The sequence below is a fragment of the Wolffia australiana genome, chromosome 16, assembly GCF_029677425.1.
Source record: "Wolffia australiana isolate 7733 chromosome 16, ASM2967742v1".
In the NCBI taxonomy this organism is placed as follows: Eukaryota; Viridiplantae; Streptophyta; class Magnoliopsida; order Alismatales; family Araceae; genus Wolffia; species Wolffia australiana.
The window spans coordinates 2528022-2548939 of NC_135850.1; the positions used below are offsets into that span (position 1 = coordinate 2528022).

A 20918-nucleotide genomic window follows, 5' to 3' on the forward strand; every position below is an offset into this window, starting at 1 on the left:
TCTATTTTTCCTCAAAATCTCTGAGCTACCCAATTCTTAAATCTGGAAGCATAATTTGATAACTATACTATGGAATGATATACCTAAAACATAAGGTCCATTTTGTCAAATTTACTTTACTATAATCTAGTATACTTGCCCTCATATATCTCTTTTTCTTGAGGTGGTCACACGGTGAATTTGTTTGCACAAAGTTTTGAAAGTTGATTGCACAAAATACTCTACTTGGTCTATTGTAAATTTTTTTGTAAAAAATACATTGCACATGCAAAAAAAATCAGAATTAGGTGAAAAGTTGATATTCAAAGTGAGACTGAATCAAATTTTAAACTAAACTGATGAATTTTTTCTACGTATGGAAAAAATTTTATAAGCATCAGATATCACGTACACATGAGTCTTTATTTCATAGTTTTCAACTTGTGAAATTACCTTTAGAATTATTCACATCCATAAGTTTTTACAGAATAATAAACATTCTATACATATCAAAATTTTATTAAATATTTTATAAGCACCAGATATCACTCAGAAGTGACTTATTTTATTACTGCTTTATCAGTTTGAGATTAAATTTAGAATTTTGACATCCATCACTCCACAAAAAGCAATAAATATTTTATTCCAATTAAAATTTTATTGAGAAATATGTTATACCATGATATTACATAGACAATAATTTTTACAAGTTTTCAATCAAATCTACAATTATTGACGTCCAAAACTTAATTGTTAAGAATGATTGTCTTATAAATTTTAAGAATATCAATAAATGAATTATTTGATAATAGCTTTACAAGTTTTATATGACATTTAAAAATATTGACATCCACCACTGTTTAGATAATAATGAATATTTTATATAAATTATAACCACAAGATATTACACAAAAATTTCTAATAGATATTGATAACATATTATAAAGCTTTATACAAATAATGTAGACATGAATTTCTAATTAGAGTTTTTTATGAAGAATAAAGCAAATAGCGAGCAAATGGTGCATAAGCTTTATGCAAAAAGACGTTCAACCTAATCAGCCCTAGGGTTCACTTCACTATCTTCATCCTTGTGATTGTATCATATTTTATGTTATCCTGGACTTGATTATTGGAGTTTAATGTCATTAGGTGTTTCACCTCTTTAATGTCAACTTGGATCACTCGCAATATGTGACAAGATGACTAGTAGAGCAGAATCCCTTTCAGGGCTCGCTTCTTGCCAAGAATGACACAAAATCCTTTGAAACCCTTGTTATCTTCCACCATTACAATGGCTCTCTCCATTTGATATGAGGTCAACTGATGTACACATCTAGCTTGTATCTGAGATAATCGGTGTCCATCTGCTTGCTCTCAAAGAATAATCTGTGAAGTGTGTCATTAAATATGGATTTAGTTGTCCAAACCAGACAAAAAATCCTTAAGAAACTGTCCCAACCATGCTCCAATCAAAGATGACACCATGAGCATGTAAAAAAATTCTTCACATTAGATAACATTTCATTCCAATAGTGGCAATCAACTAAACACAGCTTGACGAAGGGATTAAAAAAATGAGCCAATAGCAAAGGCCTAATGGTGAGTGAGCATTGATGCTTACATGTTCGAATGGATTGTAAAATGATGTCTGTTGTTGTGTCAAGATGACACTACTGGCCTGAAATAAGATAACATCTATTGTATCTCACATGAAACTATCTGAACGTATCGTTATTGCTTTGATGATAATGATGGCTTCATATGCTGTTATCACCTTTGATTGGCAAGTGAGGTAGATCAGCATCTTGAGGTGTTGCACTATTCTTGAAAAGTCTTTATAGGTTTCCAATCCTCATCCAATACTGGTTTTTTAGCATGTTCAGTGCCAGTATATCAAGAACATCCCAGTTGTTTAAGTTGACTTCAACTCAAAATCTTCAAAATTCAAAGGAGGCTCATGCTCATGTTGTCCTTAGCCTGGAATCTTTCAATTTGGCTTATGCCGAACACACAAAGGGTTTTAGATGCATGTCAACCTAATGCACCATCTTCTCCAAGAAGGTAATATTATTCTCTGAAGTGCACCCGTCTAGAAACCTCTAAATTTTCATATTATTGCTTGAGTCTACTAGATATCTTAGCCAATTGGGATTCAAAAACATATATCTAATCCTCATGGGTTTTTTACTTCCGAGTTTGATATCATGATTGGGTGTTTTTTCTGTGGGACGTAGCCTATCTTATATACCCACATCTAGAATTGAGAGAATACAAAACTTATAACAGGAGTTTTTGAAATCACATGATTCCCATCCCAATTGCAGAATATATTTGAATTTTTTTTCAAAAAAAATTTGGGGGGGGGGGGGGGGGTTGGTGATGAAAATATATGTGTCTGGCAAGTAAATCACACATTCCATATCAAGTTCATGTTCAAACTTATTCATCATAGTGCACATGGGATATTTATAATGAAGTTCATTAACACATGATGGGGCGTAGTGAATTATGATGACATCTTAATAAGGAGATTACTAGTCCGTATGCATGTGCACTAAATATTCATATTTTAATGATATTCAAGAAATGCGTAGAAGTGCCTGGATAAAATAACACTATCTGGTCTCACTCTTATGATGCTTATGGACGGTATCATAACCATTAGTGTGGAAACACTAAGGATAAATAATAGGTGTTATTTCGGAGAAAGATTTCACTAATTCCTAAATGATATTATACCATACTATGAATCCAGTTGATTCATAGTAAGCTTGTGTCAGTGGTCCTTAGACTTGAGACACCAAAGACATATTTGTGGACATGTGATTCTACTTTTGACTAAGACCTATGGGTTCCCAATCATGGAACTCTAAACAGTCTTTGTCCAGATTCATTAAGAAGGTAATAAAGACTCTTGAGTGGTCAAGATGGAATACTCCATCCTTGGTATAAGAGGAGACAGCCCAAGGAAGATGATGGGATGAAGTCCTTGGTCAACATAATAGAATATTGGAGAATAAGTCTAAGATGATTTTTGAAATGCATTAGTACTGATTCAGATGCTTGATTATGTTTTGGGAGTTGACCAGACCCTAAGTAGTACTAGGAGCATCAAGTGGAAGAGGGACTATAGCTACATGATAACCAAAGACAAATGAGTTCCTTGAATGGCTCAATTCATCATTAATTAATCTAGATGATAATACATTTACTAAATTAAGAATGCCAATAAATGTTATTGTGCCACTAGAGTCATTAAGAAAACTAATACATGCGCTTGGAGGGTCACATGCAAAAAGTCTTTTGGAAGTCGGAAGATATACTTAAAGTTTATAGGTTTTTATGAAAAAGTATAACTTCGTATAAATAGGAGAAGGTCGTGAACAAAATTCACCCATGCCAGGAGTGTTCATAGCACTTTCCTTCCTTTTCCCTTCTTCCGATAGCTCCTCTCCATTTCCATAGCAATCTAGACAGTGTAATGATGACTAAGGAGCATGAACGAAGCTCGTCAAGGTGAAGGATGGATTGGATGTAACAACAATGACTTGGGTACATCTAGAGGCTGCACATGTGAGCACTTCAACTCATGTCACCTGAGGATCGAATACATTATGAATGTGATTTGTGCCAAGGTGGTTTGATTCATTATTTTATCGATGCTGATTTGATCCCGTTTCAAGTTTTCCGTTTATAGGAATGATTTTTTTTCATTCAGTTCAAGGCCATAGAACCCAAGACAAGATGTGTTCAGGCAATCATCAAAGAACTATATGTCCTTCTTCCCTTGACCTGTACAGCTATAAATCTTACTAAATTTGCTCACCATTGAGTCTCACATTGGTAGTAGGAATTGGGGAGAGTAAGAGAAGCGAGGGGAGCGCACTGAATAATAGCGCGGATGGGTATCAAAAATAGGTGCCCTCCTCTATTTATAATCTTTGTCGTAATTTTAAAGAACTCTGTAGGATTCTTTTAAAGCCCTGGACCTAAAGAGTACAAATTAAAATATTGATCTACACATTATCCATCTATGAAGAAGTAAGACGGACATGAAAAATACGAAGCAAAATATGGCAGACATGAAAAATAACATGAAGAAGTGGAATGCAACTCATTGTTCAGTCACTGAACAATTTGCACGTCTTCGTTTTGCCTATGCCAAACTCTTTTTAGTGTTATAATCAATAGAAGAATTATTACACCTCATAGGCCGCGACGGCCACGCCGTGTGCACTTGCAGCTGTATTCTCTCTCCCCCTCCCTCACGTGACAGCCAGAGAGTTGCACTCTGGGGCCGGGACTCTCTCACCACACCAAAAACAGTAAATCCCCATCAATTTCCACAGCGTTAACTTAGAGTTGGCTATCTCTCGCTACACCACAAACGCTAAATCCGCAATTTCCACAGCGTTAAAATGAAATCGCGCTTCGGAGAGTCGCCTTTGAAGAAACGGGGATTGCGGAAAGATAAAAGGGTAGATGGAGAGAGGTTGCACTCACCCCTTCTCTGGCTAAAAATCCTCTCTTTCTCCTCATCTCTCGCCCGTCCTCTTCCCCTCTTCGACGCTCGCAGCTTCACACTCTTGTAAGCGCCGCCGCTCATGAGGATTAGAAAGAGGCCGCAGCTCCACATCGTGGCTCCGGGCTCGCCGTTTCCCCCTTCGCCGGCCGCCGGAGCGGCGGCGGCGCTGCCAGCTCAGTCCCGCGGGCCAGCGTCCAAAGAAAGCCAGCTCGGTATCGCTCCGCCAGCGATGGCCCAGGAAATGGACGACGGCAAGGTGAGGAAGACGGATCGAGTAATTTCGGCTCCCTGTCGGTTTCCTCCCTTCTTCTACCCTCTTTTCGTCTCCCCTCTCCCCCTTCTCTCCGCCTCGGGTTTGTAATGGGGCGGATCTGACCACCCTCGCGAACCCCTTCATTTTCAGGCGCCGAAGCGCGAGGCCGAGGACGAGGACCCCCTAAAGAGGTGAGCACCGTCCTTCCCTCTCTCACTCTCCAGTCTATTTTCCCCGCAGAGAGGCAAGTATGCATGCCCTCCCCACGCTTTCCTTGCACCCGCAGCATAGAGAGAGAAAGGGTAGAATCTGCCGCTGTCGAGTTTGGACTTATTGTTGGAATCGGGTTTGGCAGGATGGGTGCAGAAGCCTCGGAGAAGAGGAAGAGAGGAGAGGGCCCGTCCGGGGAAAAGGGGAAGAAGCGGCGGAGCCCGGCGGTGCTGATGGAGGGCTCGCGGTGCAGCCGCGTGAACGGGCGGGGCTGGCGCTGCTGCCAGCAGACCCTCGTCGGCTACTCTCTGTGCGAGCACCACCTCGGCAAAGGGCGAATCCGGAGCGTGAACAGCGTCCGGTGCAAGAAGGAGCCCGTCAAGGAGGAGGACTCTGACCCCGTCAAGAATGGCAATAAGAAGAAGACGACGAAGAAGAAGAAGATTGGAATGGTGAAGGCTCGCTCCATCAGCAGCTTGTTGCACCAGTCCGAGCTCTCCACCACCGCTGCCGTCTCGGCCGTGGCGGCGACTTCCGGCGGCTGCGGGGGCGAGGCGCGATACATCTGCACGCGTTGAGCCGCCGGCCAACAGGGGTTGCAAGAGTTTTAAGTTGTTTCTATCGCTTACTGATTGCGCTGGTCGTGGATGGACAGCAAATTTTTAATCGCCATTTGCCAATGAGACAGCCTCTCCCCACCTCTCAGCCTTCCTCGCTCTCTCTCTCTCTCTCTCTCTCTCTCTCTCTCTCTACCCGGCTCGCTTGCTCCCTCTGTCTGCCTTTTCTTCCCTCTTCTTCTCTCCGTCTCTCTTTATTTCAGTTCTTCGTATCTCTCTTCCTTTACTCGCTATCTTCTCCTAAATCTCTCTCTCTCTCTCTTTTACCTATATCGTTATCTCTTCCTTTCGTCCCGGCTCTCTATTCTTTCTCTGTTTATATCTATCTCTCCACCTATTTTCTGGCCCATCATCCGCTCCGCTTCCCCCTTTACTTCTCCAACCGGTACATTATTTTGTTTGTCTTGTGCTTCCTCTGGGTTTATCACGTTATTTACTAATTTCCGGGCCGACGCCTAACGGAGCATCCACATAAGGCCATTTTTGGTGGACAACGCGTCTTTGTGTTTTAGTGCAACACCTCCTGCGTGTTCAGGCTTTACGCTGGTAAAGATGACGCCATGGGGTGAACTCTTTGTTGGCCACTTGTCATTGACATGGCCATTAGATTAACCGAAACTATTGACGGCTCTGCTTCTCTCCACCCTTGGACCTTTTTCGATTTGTCTAGGGGATTTCTGGGCCAGACAGGTTTAGATGAAGGGGCCCTCTATGGTTCTCTCATTTGACCAGATATTAGTTTTGAACGTTACCTGGAAGCACCATTTTGGATCTTACGAATGGTATCTGTATCTGATGTCTGTTATCAGATACTGTCATATCGTCAGTCTGACGTATGTCCTATATCAATTTGGGTATCGATGTGACGTTAAGGATAACCGTATTTAATAACAGTGATATACCATTTCTCTTCATTTCATGACGCTGAATTCAACTGATATCAAAAGCACAATATACAATGCTGAAATGGTATCTGTGTCTGGAATAGTCATGGGATAACGGTATCGTTCAGACGCAAACGATAAGAGTACCAATACTAATAATAAAAAGGAAAACATATAACTTTACGTATAACAACAGTAAATAATATTGATCTTAAATTTCTCGACAGATCATGAGACTGGATGAAACTGATATCAGAATGTTCTTCGAGTTACTGGAAAAAAAAGGATATATATTTATTACACAAAAATGTAAATAGTGATGCCTAAGTCATGTTATCATTAGATTTTGTTGTCACAATCTACTTGTTTTAGAGGTTGGATTGTATAATATATTGTTTGAAACAATAGGGTTATCTAAATCGAACATGTATATTTATTGATGAGGCAAGGAACAATTTGTTAGGATCTCTCTCGTTCGCTGCCTTCATCCCTATCTATCTCTGTCTCTCTGTTTCTCCATTTCTGCATCTATATCTTAATTCATCTATGATTGTATGAAATTTTGAGATGTTTTCATGTATTTTTTCACCCTAATTTACTAAACTACCCCTAGATAGTGAAAACATGTTATAATAGATTTTATACGTGTCCATTTGAGTCCTGGAAATGTACATTTTGCTTTAACGTTTTGTATTTTAGACTAACCTTAATAAAATCAATCAAAGTTATTACCTTTGTTTATCCTGCTGATTTTTTATATTTTGCTAGTGCAGAACATGATTCATATTATAAAGTTGAGGATGAGGTAGACTTAACATAAGGCAGAAGAGCTAAGGAGGGGAATAGCAAGTTGAGGTTAAGCGGCCATGCAAAATCATTAGCAGAGTCTTTTATTTTTCGGACAGTTAATCGATCAGGATTACGTTTGTGGACAGATCCCCCATCCAAACTCTTTAAACCCAATTACCCACTCCTTATAATCCCACTGTTGGCTGTATCAAACTATCCCTACCACTGGACTCTATGAATGCAAGGCGTATAAGATCTGATATTATTGTACGCTAGACCAAGAAGGCCAGGCTGTGCACACGTGCTTCACTCCTCTCCCACCCTCTTTCCGCACGTGAAAGAGAGCTGAGTTGCACCGGGGAGGCTCTCTCTCTCTCGGAGGGTAAATCTGCAAATTCAACGAGCTTAAAAAAATCGTCATCCCCAGCAGTCCTGGCCTTTGAACAGCGGGGCGGAGAGATAAAACTGTAGATCGTTAAAGAGAGAGAGAGAGGTTGCACTCAGCCCATCTCTGGCTAAAAATCCTCGCTTTCTCCTCATCCCTCGTCTGTCCTCTTTCCCTTCCTTCGACGCTCTCAGCTTCGCACTCTCGCAAGCGCCGCCGCTGATGAGGATCAGAAAGAGGCCGCAGCTCAGCCTCTCTGCTTCAGATTCGCCATTTCCCTCTCCGCCGGCTCTGTCCGCCGGGCTAGCGACAGAAGAAGGCAAGCCCGCCATCGCTCCGCCGGCGACGACCCAGAAAAACGACGGCGAGGTAAGAAAGACGGATCGAGTATTTCGTTTCTTCTCGTTTCCCCCTTCCCTCGCCGCGGATTTAGGATGCGGCGGATCTGACCACCCTCGCGACTTCGTTCCTTTTCAGTCGCCGAAGCGCGAGGCCGAGGCCAAGGACGAGGACCCTTTAAAGAGGTGAGCTCGGTCCTTCCCTCTCTCTCTCTCTCGAGACTATTTTCCCCGTAGAAAGACAAGTATGCATGGCCTCCCCGCGCTTTCCTTGCACCCGCAGCTTAGAGAGAGAAAGGGTAGAATCTGCCGAAGTCGGGTTGGGATTTATTGATGGAATCGGGTTTGGCAGGATCGGTGCAGAAGCCTCGGAGAAGAGGAAGAGAGGAGAGGGCCCGTCCGGGGGAAAGGGGAAGAAGCGGCGGAGCCCGGCGGTGCTGATGGATGGTTCCCGGTGCAGCCGCGTGAACGGTCGCGGGTGGCGCTGCTGCCAGCAGACCCTCGTTGGCTACTCTCTGTGCGAGCACCACCTCCGCAAAGGGCGAATCCGGAGCGTGAACAGCGTCCGGTGCAAGAAGGAGCCCGTCAAGGAGGACTCTGACACCGGCAAGAAAAGCAATAAGAAGAAGACGACGAAGAAGAAGATTGGAATGGTGAAGGCTCGCTCTATCAGTAGCTTGTTGCACCAGCCCGAGCGCTCCACCACCGCTGCCGTCTTGGCCGTGGCGGCGACTTCGCGGGTTGGGTGAGTTTGGGGAGTTTTTCTTTCTTCGAGTAGTTTCGTTCGCTGGGGGGTTGCACCCGCCATGGTTGGGTAGAATAGTCTCTATTGCTGGTGCAACAACCTTCCCTTGATTGGTATGACGTGGGGATTAGGTTAGCTTTCTTCTCTCTCTACTTTGTAGCTCGCTCTCTAGTTAATTATCTCTATCGTTGTTCTTGTTCGAGCGGGGGGTCGTCTCATTGTAATGTATGGTTCGAAGTTGTGGCAAATTATTATCGGTTAGCGTTCCTGCGACGATTAGCGAGTGGAGGACATTCTTTCTTGCTCGTCTACTTCCATTCTCCTCTCCTTATCGCTCTCCATGTCCTCCCCAGGTTTCTCTTTCTCCACTCTCTCTCTTTCATTCTCTTTCTCAATCCATCTCTTTCCTCTATCCCTCATTCAGTCTCACTCTTTATCTTGGTCTCCTCTCACCTTTCCCCATCGCCTCACCCGCACACTTTTCATCTTACTTTTCCTCTCTCCTTTCGGTTTTATTCTCTTCCTCCGCTATCTTTCATTGCTCTTTCTCTCCCTGTCTTTGTAAACTCTCTTCTTCTGCTCTCTCTCTTTCTTTCTGTACCCCGTACTTTGATTCTTTCTCTAGCTTTCATTGCATTGTCCGCAACATTTACTCATTTCCGAGGAAATGCCTATCGGAGCACCCTCGTAGGGCCTTTCTCGGTGCACCACATGTCTTTGGGTTTTAGTACAACGCCTTCTGCGTGCTCAGACTTTACTCTGGTAAAGATGACGCAAGGGGGGAACTCTCCTTTGGCCACTTGTCATTGGCATGGCCATTAGATTAACAGAGACTATTGACGGCTCTGCTTCTCCCCCACCGTTCGATGTAGACGATGGGGCTCACTCTGGTGTCTTTCTGTTGGCTACATATTAGCCACCGAAAGATTAGTCAGCGTGCACATCCATGCTCTCTTGACACGTTGACTATCTCGCCTTTCTAAAGAAGCAGGAGACGTGGAAGTAACTGATCTTCACATAAAATTTGGGAATCCCCAAGTTCAGTGTATGTCCCTCTTCTTTCCGAGAGTGACTTTTGCCTAAGCTTAAGTTGAGGCCGTATATTTCTCAAAGCTCATGCCGGGTGCAGTTCACAGATTTATCTGGGGTGTTGAAAATTCAATTGGTTTTTTTTGTCTAGTTTATGCCCTTGGAAAATCAGACCATGAATAAATTTTGATATATTCTACCCATATTCTTGTTCCTCTTATGGGCTGATTTCCGCATGTATTCAGAAATGATATCCCCAACCAGATTTGATGCCTAGGAGTCTCTCCCCGAATGCACAATTTTCACAAACAAATGAACATAAATTGTATGTCATAACGTGATTGTTTGATATATTTAGGAGAGCGATTAATTCATGGGTAATCTCAGAGATTCCCATTAAAACTTTACCTTCTATAACTTGACATTTAAATAATAGACATAAAAGTAGCATTTATATTTAATTTATCTCAAATTATCTTCCCTGTATCCTTGATCATCAGCCAAATACCTAATTTCAGCCAGACAAATGCATCCTTAAGGTACCAGGGCATCTCAAAATTGTAGCAAATATGTCAAAAAATCGACAATACCTTTTTATTTTCCTACATTTTAATTTAAAAACCATATTTATCATCATATAAGTTAGAAGCCAAAAGTGGATTGATTTGTGAGACTTAAATGTGATCTTAGGATTTTGCCATATCCCATTATATTTAAGGAGTTATGCTCATCCATTTATAAGCATATCAGATGAGAAATGGGTTAACCATCAGAGAGGGACTTATCCAAAATAATGCTGATTTGAATTTTTATTTAAAAATATTTCCAAAAGTTTAAAGAGAAATAAATATTTAAGGTGCTTTTTAAAGACTTTTAGAAACTTATAGACCTTATAAAATTTTTATTATTTTCTGAAATGTAGTAGACCTATATTGTACTGATTTTTATTAGAATGTTTTATGTATTTTAATTCTAAATTACGTACCCCTGATGGTTGGCAGAGGTGTGTGCAGTGTTGGGCATAGAGCAGCCACAGGTGGGGGGGGGGGGGGGGTTAGGTCCAATCAATCTGTGGAGAGGAAGGACTTTTGTATCTGAAAATCTTTGAGTGAACCCGCATACAAAAGTTTAAATAGCGCAAAGTTGGGAGGGAAAATATATTTCAAAAAACAAATGTTTGTATTTAGAGGGAGAGTGAATATAAATATTGAGCAAAAAATATTTTCAAAGGGACTTTCAAAAGGATCTGGGAATCTAAGATTTTGATTTTGATTAGAAACGTGCTAGACCAAAATATTATGCATTTTAATGTGTTCGTGAATGAAGTACAATGATTTTACTAATGAAAATTCTTCAAGGGTACGTACATGCACTTCATGCCTGAGAGTATTGGAGATGTTCAAGTAAGAAATCAAATGACCAATAGGAAAATTATAATTTCAGTTCAACATCTAGATTGCGGTGATGTTCAAAGCAAAGTATTTTTATCTCTCTTCTCAACTTCTCCAAATTATCCAGATTGCATGTAAAATGTGAAGAATTATATTAAGGTTTAGTTTAATCATGTTAATAAATCATGGTTTAACATATATTAACCTTAAGATATCATATATTAACCTTAATATATCATATATTAACCTTAATATTAACAATGATAGTCATATTCAACCAATAACATATCATATATTAACCTTAATATATCCTGGTGTCTCATGTCAATGCCAACTTATACATCCAAGACACGAATCAACCAAATAAACATTTAGCTCTTATACCATTTAAAAATTCATACGGATCAATTTAGTTAACTCTTTCTCTAATTGGCGCCCACTATAATCCTTAGTATATGGAAATTATTTACCATACGATCGGTCATACATGTTTTATATGTAGGATCATATAGTGATATTATATCCAGATAATTCTATGTATGTCTCAACTAGGGATTCCCCATCCCAATACCTATATCAGATTACTGTATAGGGAAGGATGCCTTGCTGGATACCAAAAATCAAATTTTTGGTATCCATTTTTTCCGATATCTGGATGTCGGATATTGATTGCTCCAGTACCGATATCCGATACCGGTATTCATCTCGATGTTGTCATCCTCCTCTGTCTCTCGAGGACGATGATGATATTGGATATCGGAATTGGATATCGGATTTCGATATCCAACGTAGAAGGTTGTTGAAAGTATAATTTAGTCATCGACTACATGGGCCAGCGTCGAGGAATTACTAGGCCACGGGTTAGAAATAGCTTTTAAAGCTATGTAGCAGCTAGTTTAATATATACAGCACAATACTTTTGTTTTCTTCCATAAGGGATAACATGATTTGGAGTTTAATGTTAAACTCCAAATCCTTTCATCCCATATGGAAGAAAACAGAAAGTTTGAGCGGTATATATTAAGCAAGATGATATTATATTAAATATATATTATTTATTAAATTAAGATGTCTGGTAGTTGACCGTGTCTGAAGTCTTTATAAAAAGTATCTTGAAAAAGTATTAAATTACATAGTAACTGATTATTGAGTTATATGGCTTTGATCTGGATGAAACAAAGGGATTCCTGCAAGTGAAGATGTGGAACATAATCAAAATGGGATATAGAAAATGAATGATAAAATCCCTAGAGCACAAATCAGATTAATGCTTTATTGGATCCTCAAGTGAGACAAGTTGTGTTGCTTCATTGTGCAGCCTCTAGATGTATCCAAATGATCCCTGGAAAATGGAATTTCCTCCTTCAGAATGAGGAGCCTCTTTCACACTCTACTGTGATTGTTACATCACCCAAATCACATCAGGAATGGAGAGGAGCCAAGGGGAGAAGAGAGAAGGAAGAAAGGAAAGGACCCTAAAAGATTTCGGGCTGGGTGAATTTTTTTGAGGGCCTTCCTCTAGTTAGACTCAATGGGTCTTTTTTATTAAATAATATCCCAAACTTTAAGTATATCTATTGATGTCTATAAGACATTTGCAGGTGACCCTCTAGGCCTATGTATCCATCTAATTAATGACTCTAGTAGCCGAATGACCTGTATTGACAAACAAAATTAATTAACAATATCATCATAACGATTAATTAATGACGTATGGATTGAACACAATCAATAGGTCGAGTCTCCAGCCCGTGAAGTGCCAAGCTACACCTTGTGCTCTACAAGATACAATGAAGTGTGTATGGACTCACTCATTGAACGTGCCTGTCATCGGCTAATGTGTAGTCCCTCATCCACTTGACAATTTTAGGGCGATCTAGCGAATGGTCAACTATCAAACCCTAATCGATCATCTAAGTTACTACTAATGCATTCAGAAATCATTGAAGAACTCATTGCATCATCTTGCATCGATGATATTCCATTGCCTAGGCTAAGGACTTCATTTGTATCATCTTCCTTTAGTTGTATCCTCTTATACCAAGGGAGGATGATCCTGTCCTGACCACTGGATTGTCTTTGTGAACATCTTTGTACACCCAAATTAAGATTGCTTATAATTCATGATTAGCAAGTCATAGGTCATCGTTAGAGTACAATTGTCCGTCCACAAGACATGTTTAGTGTCTCACGACTAAGGACCAGTTACACAACCTTGACATGAATCAACTTGATTGATAGTCAGGTATAATACCATTCTAGGATTCAAATTTTTTAATTAAAAAAACCCTGTCTAGTGAAGAGCACCTAGTATTTATTCTTGGGGTGTTCACATTAATGCCAAGGGGACCAATCATAATTATCTTATTAATGAGATTATATAGTTTTATTCTATCTGTATACTTTGATGCCTTTATCAAGTATCCTTCAAATAGGAATATTTAGAACACACTATTTAAGGAATAGTGATATCCATATTGTGATCAAATATTAATTCACTAAGTTGTATCATGTATTCATGGACCTCATCATATGCATCACTTGTGCACTATAATGAATACATTGTATTAATGAACATGGAACAAGATGTGTGTCAGGCCACATATATTTTCTCCATCTCATATCTTGCTAAAAAATCACACAATATGATATAACAAAGTCTTGAAATCTCTTCATTGAATTTTATTTATGTATATCTTCTTCATTCATCAATTTCAATCGAGAGAGCTCCCACGCTGTAGAATCATTATGAACCCTCTAGGGTTCCTTTCTAAAGTCTAAAAAATGGTAAATCGATCAAAAATCTTCTCACACAAGGTTCAATTAAGAGTATATTACTTTCGAAATAACTTCTCAAAATATTCCTAAAATCAACCCACAAATTTATTCTTTCTCAAAATCAATGCCCTAATCTTCCCACAATACATCTTTCGCATGTGATCTCTTCTGTCAAATGGAATTTATTTTTTCTCTTTTTTTAACTCTTCTAACATTAAATTCTCTCAATTGATCACTCCCTTGCAATTTATTGCTGATGTTCTGCCCCCCGCTCAAATCCAAAAAATTTCTTCTCAAACCTATCAGTATTTAGAAAATATGGGTTAGGAGTTGTGTACCTAATAAAAGAATCTGATTTCTTAATGATCAAACTCACAAAATAGGGAAAAAAATTGGTGTACAGAGAAGAAATAACCTCCTCATTTCTTCCTTCTCTTGACAACCTCGCACAATGGAAGTAGTGAGCGGTGTTCTTTGTAATGGGAGATTCTTTAATTCACTTGTTTCTTATCTTTGAAGGTTCCAATCCTTGAACCTTGAGAGCTTAAGGAGATGTCCAATTTCATCCACGGCAGTGGAAAACATGGGAAGGGACTTTCCTTTTATTGAAAGGTGGACAGCAACTTTAAATCCACATCTTTTGCTTTGTTGTAACTCTGCCATAAAATTCTTACCATTTTTTTTTTCTTACTAGACTCAGACAACGTGAGAGCCTTTATCAAATTTCTGAAGAACATCTCACTGTACACACAAAGCATAAAAAATTGGAACATAACAAATCATAAAGATAAAAATAATCACATGGCTATAGAGCTTTGTTTAATGTGCAACACTAACTTGGTTTAATACTCCTCAAAAAAATCTCAAATCAATAACTTTCAAAAGCTTAATTCAATTAAATTTTTTTTATTGATTCTTTGATTTGATCTATATTAATTAATATAAAATATTCCATTGATTCATGCATTATGGATCTGAGATGATCATGCATATATCAAGTTATGATTCCAGACTCTCTACCTATGATTTAGCTCTTCATATAATTCTGAAATAATTTTTTTAAGATTCCTACATAAATTATGAGAAACCTTCATTGAAAGATAAATTATAAATTTGACCCAAAATATTTTGCAGAAAATATTTATCTTAATGACTTAGGGTTGACTCGAAAAGAGAAACACTGTATTTTTCAATGTGTTTTACTAGTCTGACAAGTTTGAATCAATGTGAAAATATTGGATTGTGTTAGACATCATGTATGAGGTGGATCACACCAATTTGGGGTCAAAGTATGTATTTTAACCTGTTGAACTTGTATGCAAAGTCAGCTACGTCATGTCAAACCATAAGGATAGGTGATATGTGCATGTATGATTGTGAGCTCCCAACTCATCTTAAACTAACTAAACATGATTTCCATTTGTTTATCATGGCTTGGAAAGATGTTGACCATGGAATAGTCATGGGTTGACCCACTGCATGGTTTGAACAAGATGTATGTGGACTTCATTGGGTAAATTCATTAATATCAATACATTGACTTAAGTTCAATGGTGTTGAATCTTTAGTATTTTCTTACATATTTTTTGATGTGAAGCCCTCTCTCTTACATAGTCATCATGAACTCTGAAGCCCAAAGGTTGAGTCCATAATGTTTTTCATTCATTTAGTTTCATGGCCTACACACCACTCTTAGGGTTTTATTCATGCCTCAATGTTTCTACTAGTTTTAAAATGATCACCAATGAAGATGTTGGCTTCCTATTTTTTTAGACACACGCATGGGAGACCAACAATTAAAAATCAATCATATGGGTTGCCCAATATAAATTCGATTTCCCTAAATATTAAATTATCTTTTTCTGATGGACGAATGAATGTTTGTGGAGAATTTTTCCAAAGAAGCAACACACCAATAAAACATCATTTGAGATATGAATTTATTTACATATAATAGATTAAGTAAAATTTTTCTTAAAATTATAACCAATTTTTTATTAATTAATTAAGATAATTGGATATATTTTTTTAATCTAAGTACATATTAATAATCTAGTTATAAAGTTAAATAAATACAATGGTAAAGAAAGAAAACTAAAAATTTAAATCAACGAGATCCATCATGATTTTGACACAAAATTGAAACTAGATTGAATGAGAAGCACAAAAGATGGTTGCTCTTTATAAAGGTGTCTGATTTGGAAAACTGCTTTAATATATATATATATATATATATATATATATATATTAATTAATATGGTATTATTATGGAAATGGAAAGTCAAAAACATAAGATTTCCAGGAAAATGAATGGCATAATGCAAAAAACAAGTGATTTGATCATTAAATCAAAATCATACTTGAATTGTAGAAACATGGTATACATGGGAGAAGCTCTGATGGTCAACAAAAACTGTCTTCCAAGTATGAGACCCCTATATCGAGGCAAGAGGTAGCTTAATCCTCTTGAGCCCATTCCATTTGTGACTGCCTTAAGCTTTAAATTCACATAGATGATATGCATATAAAAGTAATAATATACTAATTTAATTTATCGCAATCATCTTAATGCATAGAGCTAAACCAATTAAATGGGCTGAATGTTATACCATAGTATTTTATTACAACTTTCATACATATTTGTGTCTCATACATATATTAAGACTTATAATGATTGTCTATTCTGGAAGGATAATGATCAAAATATAAACTGAAATGAACCTCAGAAATAGCATGAATTTTATTCATAAACATTTATATAAAAATCTACAAAGGATCAAAGATGAAGGAGCTCATATGTCAGTTTCTTTCTGGGGGCCAAATCCATTAATTTCAATGAAGTAAGTCCAGCATCTAAAGATAAATTGTTTAGATCTAGAATGATGTAACTATTTTAGATTTAAACTCTAACTTAGACCTCTTATTTGAGCAATACTATTTCTTATAAGAGTAGACTAGTAATCAATGGATAAGTACCCTATACTCCTCAAGAAGGCTACTTGACATGATTCAATATTGGAAAGATAGATGGGTAGTATTCAATATTAGATAGGAAAAGATAGACAGTTTGGATCACATGTAGAGGGGACCATTGAGAAAATCTTGTGCTGGCTATCATCAATTTAGGAAGTATATGTTATTAACTAGTATATTATTAACATAAATATGAACCCATGTATACCGCTGTCCTTTTACCCTCTCTCTGTCACTATATATTCTGGGTTCTTCTTGAAATATTTGGATTTGTTTAAATGTATCAGAAATTTTAATCAAGAAGTCTGGAGAAATCTCTTCCCCAAATTCATCAAGGCAATCATGGACACTGCTGAAAAAGTCCTCTTGAATTTTCATTTGGGAATGATTATGTCTCTTAAGCTAAAGATTAAATGCTATTAATTTTTTTAGAAGCTCAATTATGTTTTCTGAATGTGTATGATCTGATTAAAAATGTGGAAGAAATTTATCTTCTTGTACATCTTGCAGAATCACAATGAAACATATAATATTCAAGACTTGGTAGAATATTTCAAAACAGGTTTTCATTTTCCTTCATCAGACTCTGCATTAATCAATCATCCCATGCATTGGTAAGGCTAAGACATCTAAGTACGAGTGGGATAATCTGAAAAATACATTTTCTTGGATATAATAAAGGAAGAGTCATCAAACTCCACAAAATTCCATTGTATGATAAACTATATGATGTCTAGAGATGACTAATTTTAGTTGCTCAGATCAGTTGTGGAATCTCTTGAGTCATATTGACAAAAAATTGGATAAGCCTCTGTGATCTTCACATTCCTAAATGCCTTGGGATAGAGTACGCAAGTTCCTTGGTGCATTAAAACACATAATGGCATTTGGAGATACTGTGATAAGCCTCACATGACATGATGTGTATTTGGCCTATTAAAAAGATATGAATCTGAATAACTTTCCTATACTGGAATATAATTTCCAAATCTATGGTCAACAATCTCAGATATTCTATCAACGACGAGAACACCATCAGACAAGGGATTATCATGAGAGTTGTGGGTCAAGCAAGAGGCAGAACCATCAGTTTCCAGCCTATGTGCCAAGTATGATCCATTCTAAGATGTAATTAAAAAACGTGTATGTGGTGGTGGTTTTCTTTCAGGAAAAGTTTTAATTGGCTACCTTTTAAAAACTTTCTTGTTAAATTTTCACCATTTAACTCCAGACCAAAGCATTTCAAGCTTACCAAGGAATTACCAGGGAATTGACCATCTTCAGCTGTGTAATGGTGGTCTTTTAAAAATTTATACATGATTATCATAAAGATTAACCTTATACATTTTTATCCTAAAGATGTCGTTTATGTTGCCTGAATAATTAAAAATTACTATCAATTCACAATTGAACTCTAGATAGTTATTTTTGGTTTGAAATTCCTTATTCCTATTATCTGATGAATGACAACAAAACCAATTTAACCCTCCCTCAACATACAATTTAGTGTGAACTCTATCACTTGGAGCCTTTTCCTTCCAACCCTGTCACTTATGTTGGAAAATGAACTTCATCTTATATAGGTCTTACAAGAACTCAGCATCCATAGTTTCAAACATTACAAGTCATTACAAACTTTGGTATCCCCATTACTCATTTTAACAGACAATAATTGTGTGAATCGTTTAGCATCTCCAAATTTCATGAAATTGATTTTAACTTTACACTTCATAGTTCTAATAAAACTGCTAAAATAATTCATTCTGACTTGTGGGGACATTTACCCATTCAATCACCTTCTAGTTTTGCATATATGTTATACTGCTGAGGTTTTTATAAATACACCTGGCTTCATCATCTAGAAAGACAAAAATGATGTACTACCCAGGTTTATCAAGTCTTAAAAGTGATTAAAAAAGAAATTCTAATAGTATTAACTACTTTCAGTTAGATTGGGGTGGAGAACACTAATCTCCCACTCATATTTTATAACTCAAAACAATTTTTTCACACGATGCAGTCCCCCGCACCCTAAAAAGGATGGAATCACAGAGATAAAATATCGTGGAAACATCTCTTGCATGACTTAACCAAGCTAGCATGCCCAAGAACTTTTGTGTTTCAGTTGTAGCAACTCGTACGTACCTCATTAGTAGAATGGAAATAAATAAACTAAAGAATAAGTGACCCTAAGAAATTATTTTCAGGGTATTGAGAACTTTTGGATACATGTGTTATCCATATTTGAGGCCATATTTAAAGCGTAATTTAGAAGCCAGATGTGAAAATTGTGTTTTCATGGGATATAGCTCAATGGATTTTGGCTTCAGGTCTCTCCCGCTTCGAACATGTAAGTTTTAATTTCTTGCCGTGTTGTCTTTAAAGAGAACGACTACCCATTTTTATCATTTTCGAAAACCAATGATGCTTCTAGATTACTTGGATCTCACACAATCTTTACATCTAGTAACTCTCACAATCTATCTCTTGTGATAGATGTCGCTCATGACATGCAGAACCCCGTAAAATTAACAAATCATCTTCTGGCATCATCAATAATGATGAATACTTAATCAACTTACCCACTATTTCTGGTGTTCCATCGTCCCCTAAAGATCAATCATAGGTCAGTGATCTAACTGCTTCTACAGAGACTAAGAGTATATTTAATTTTCAATCAGCTACAATTGAAGAACCCGTTGCATACACTTCTAGTAGATTCGATAGAACTCTGGAGCCAGAAGTTCAATTGAAAGCCACAAATCTTCCCGAAGTTTTCTTACAAGAAAGGGCCGATTAGAATGATAATAACTCAAAGAAAACATCACAAAAATCAACAAACATCTGACTTAGACATTAGTCGTCCATTGCCCAGGTATCTTACTGCTCTATAACCAATAATGCAGAACCTACCTCTTTTGACACATCATCAAAAATGAAAACTGGATGCAGGTTATGTCTGTAGAATTTTATGCTATGACGCAGAATGACACTTTGTCATTTGCTCCTACAAATCCAATTCTTGATGTCATAGGCTGTAAGAGGGTTAATACAAAAAATACTAACCAACTAACAAAGGGATTTAATCAACAAGAGGATTTGAATTCTACTTAGACATTTAGTCCCATTATTAAGAATTCCACTATCAGCTTACTATTATCTATCTGTTAGTATTTATGGAGAATTAATCAATTGGAGGTTTCCAACACATTTTTACATGGATATTTAGCAGATACCATCAACATAGAATTGGCCCGATAAGTGTAGTTTCACCCCTAAAGAAATCTATTTATGGTCTCAAACAATCACCTAGGTATGCTTAGACGTATTATCCTCGTCTTCAATTACTAGGATTTACAGGTCTGAAGAAACATGCTTCATTATTCCTTAGAGCTCATACTAATAACCACAGTTTTACATTCATTAACGTCGATGACACATTGATGATGCCTCACAATTATAGTGAAACAAATAAATTATTACGTCACACACATGATAAATTTGTTATACGCGATATGGTCATGCTAACTATTTCCGCACGGTAAATAAATTATTTGTCCCAAACCAATTATATGTTGCCATATATACAAAATTCTAACAAGGAAAGCAGCAAATTGATAACTAGTCCATGTTTCCTACAACTATGTCCGACGAGTAAGAATGAAATGATTGATGATTCGCATTACAGAGAAAAGTAGTTAGTGCTCTTGAATATCTAACTCTCACCGTTCGATATTGTATTCACTGTTAATAAAGCCTGCCCAGATGCGGATGATTGGGTAGTACTGAAAAATCAACTTCAGCATCCTCCATGGCCGACTTATTTATACAGATTCTGGGTTAAATTATTAATGCGTTCAGTGTTACAGACAGGCTAGCGTAGCGTCAGAAGTCCTATGCAGCCAGTCTCTGCTCAAAGAGATTAAAAGTTCTAATCTGATTCTTTTCCATCGCGCTGTAATTCCATCTATTGCGTGATAATTAATACGCGGGCATGGACAGCCTGTACAAGCTATTGG

At 37.7% G+C, this 20918-nt stretch overlaps 2 protein-coding genes across 3 annotated transcripts; both read left to right on the plus strand.

Moving 5' to 3' along the window:
* The first annotated feature begins 4436 nt into the window (after positions 1 to 4436).
* LOC144713941 (uncharacterized) lies at positions 4437 to 5653 on the plus strand. 2 transcript variants are annotated; one of them, XM_078588684.1, is made up of 3 exons: positions 4437 to 4781; positions 4911 to 4951; positions 5116 to 5653. In XM_078588684.1, exons 1-3 carry the CDS (start codon positions 4587 to 4589, stop codon positions 5546 to 5548), a joined length of 669 nt encoding a protein of 222 aa, XP_078444810.1. In that variant the 5' UTR covers positions 4437 to 4586; the 3' UTR covers positions 5549 to 5653. The 2 variants fall into 2 exon arrangements, with proteins under 2 accessions (XP_078444810.1, XP_078444811.1); XM_078588685.1 differs by having other exon boundaries at positions 4443 to 4763.
* Positions 5654 to 7730: 2077 nt separating this feature from the next.
* On the plus strand, positions 7731 to 8984 carry LOC144713670 (uncharacterized). Its single transcript, XM_078588326.1, has 3 exons — positions 7731 to 8014; positions 8123 to 8169; positions 8336 to 8984. Exons 1-3 carry the CDS (start codon positions 7868 to 7870, stop codon positions 8730 to 8732), a joined length of 591 nt encoding a protein of 196 aa, XP_078444452.1. The 5' UTR covers positions 7731 to 7867; the 3' UTR covers positions 8733 to 8984.
* Positions 8985 to 20918: the final 11934 nt, after the last annotated feature.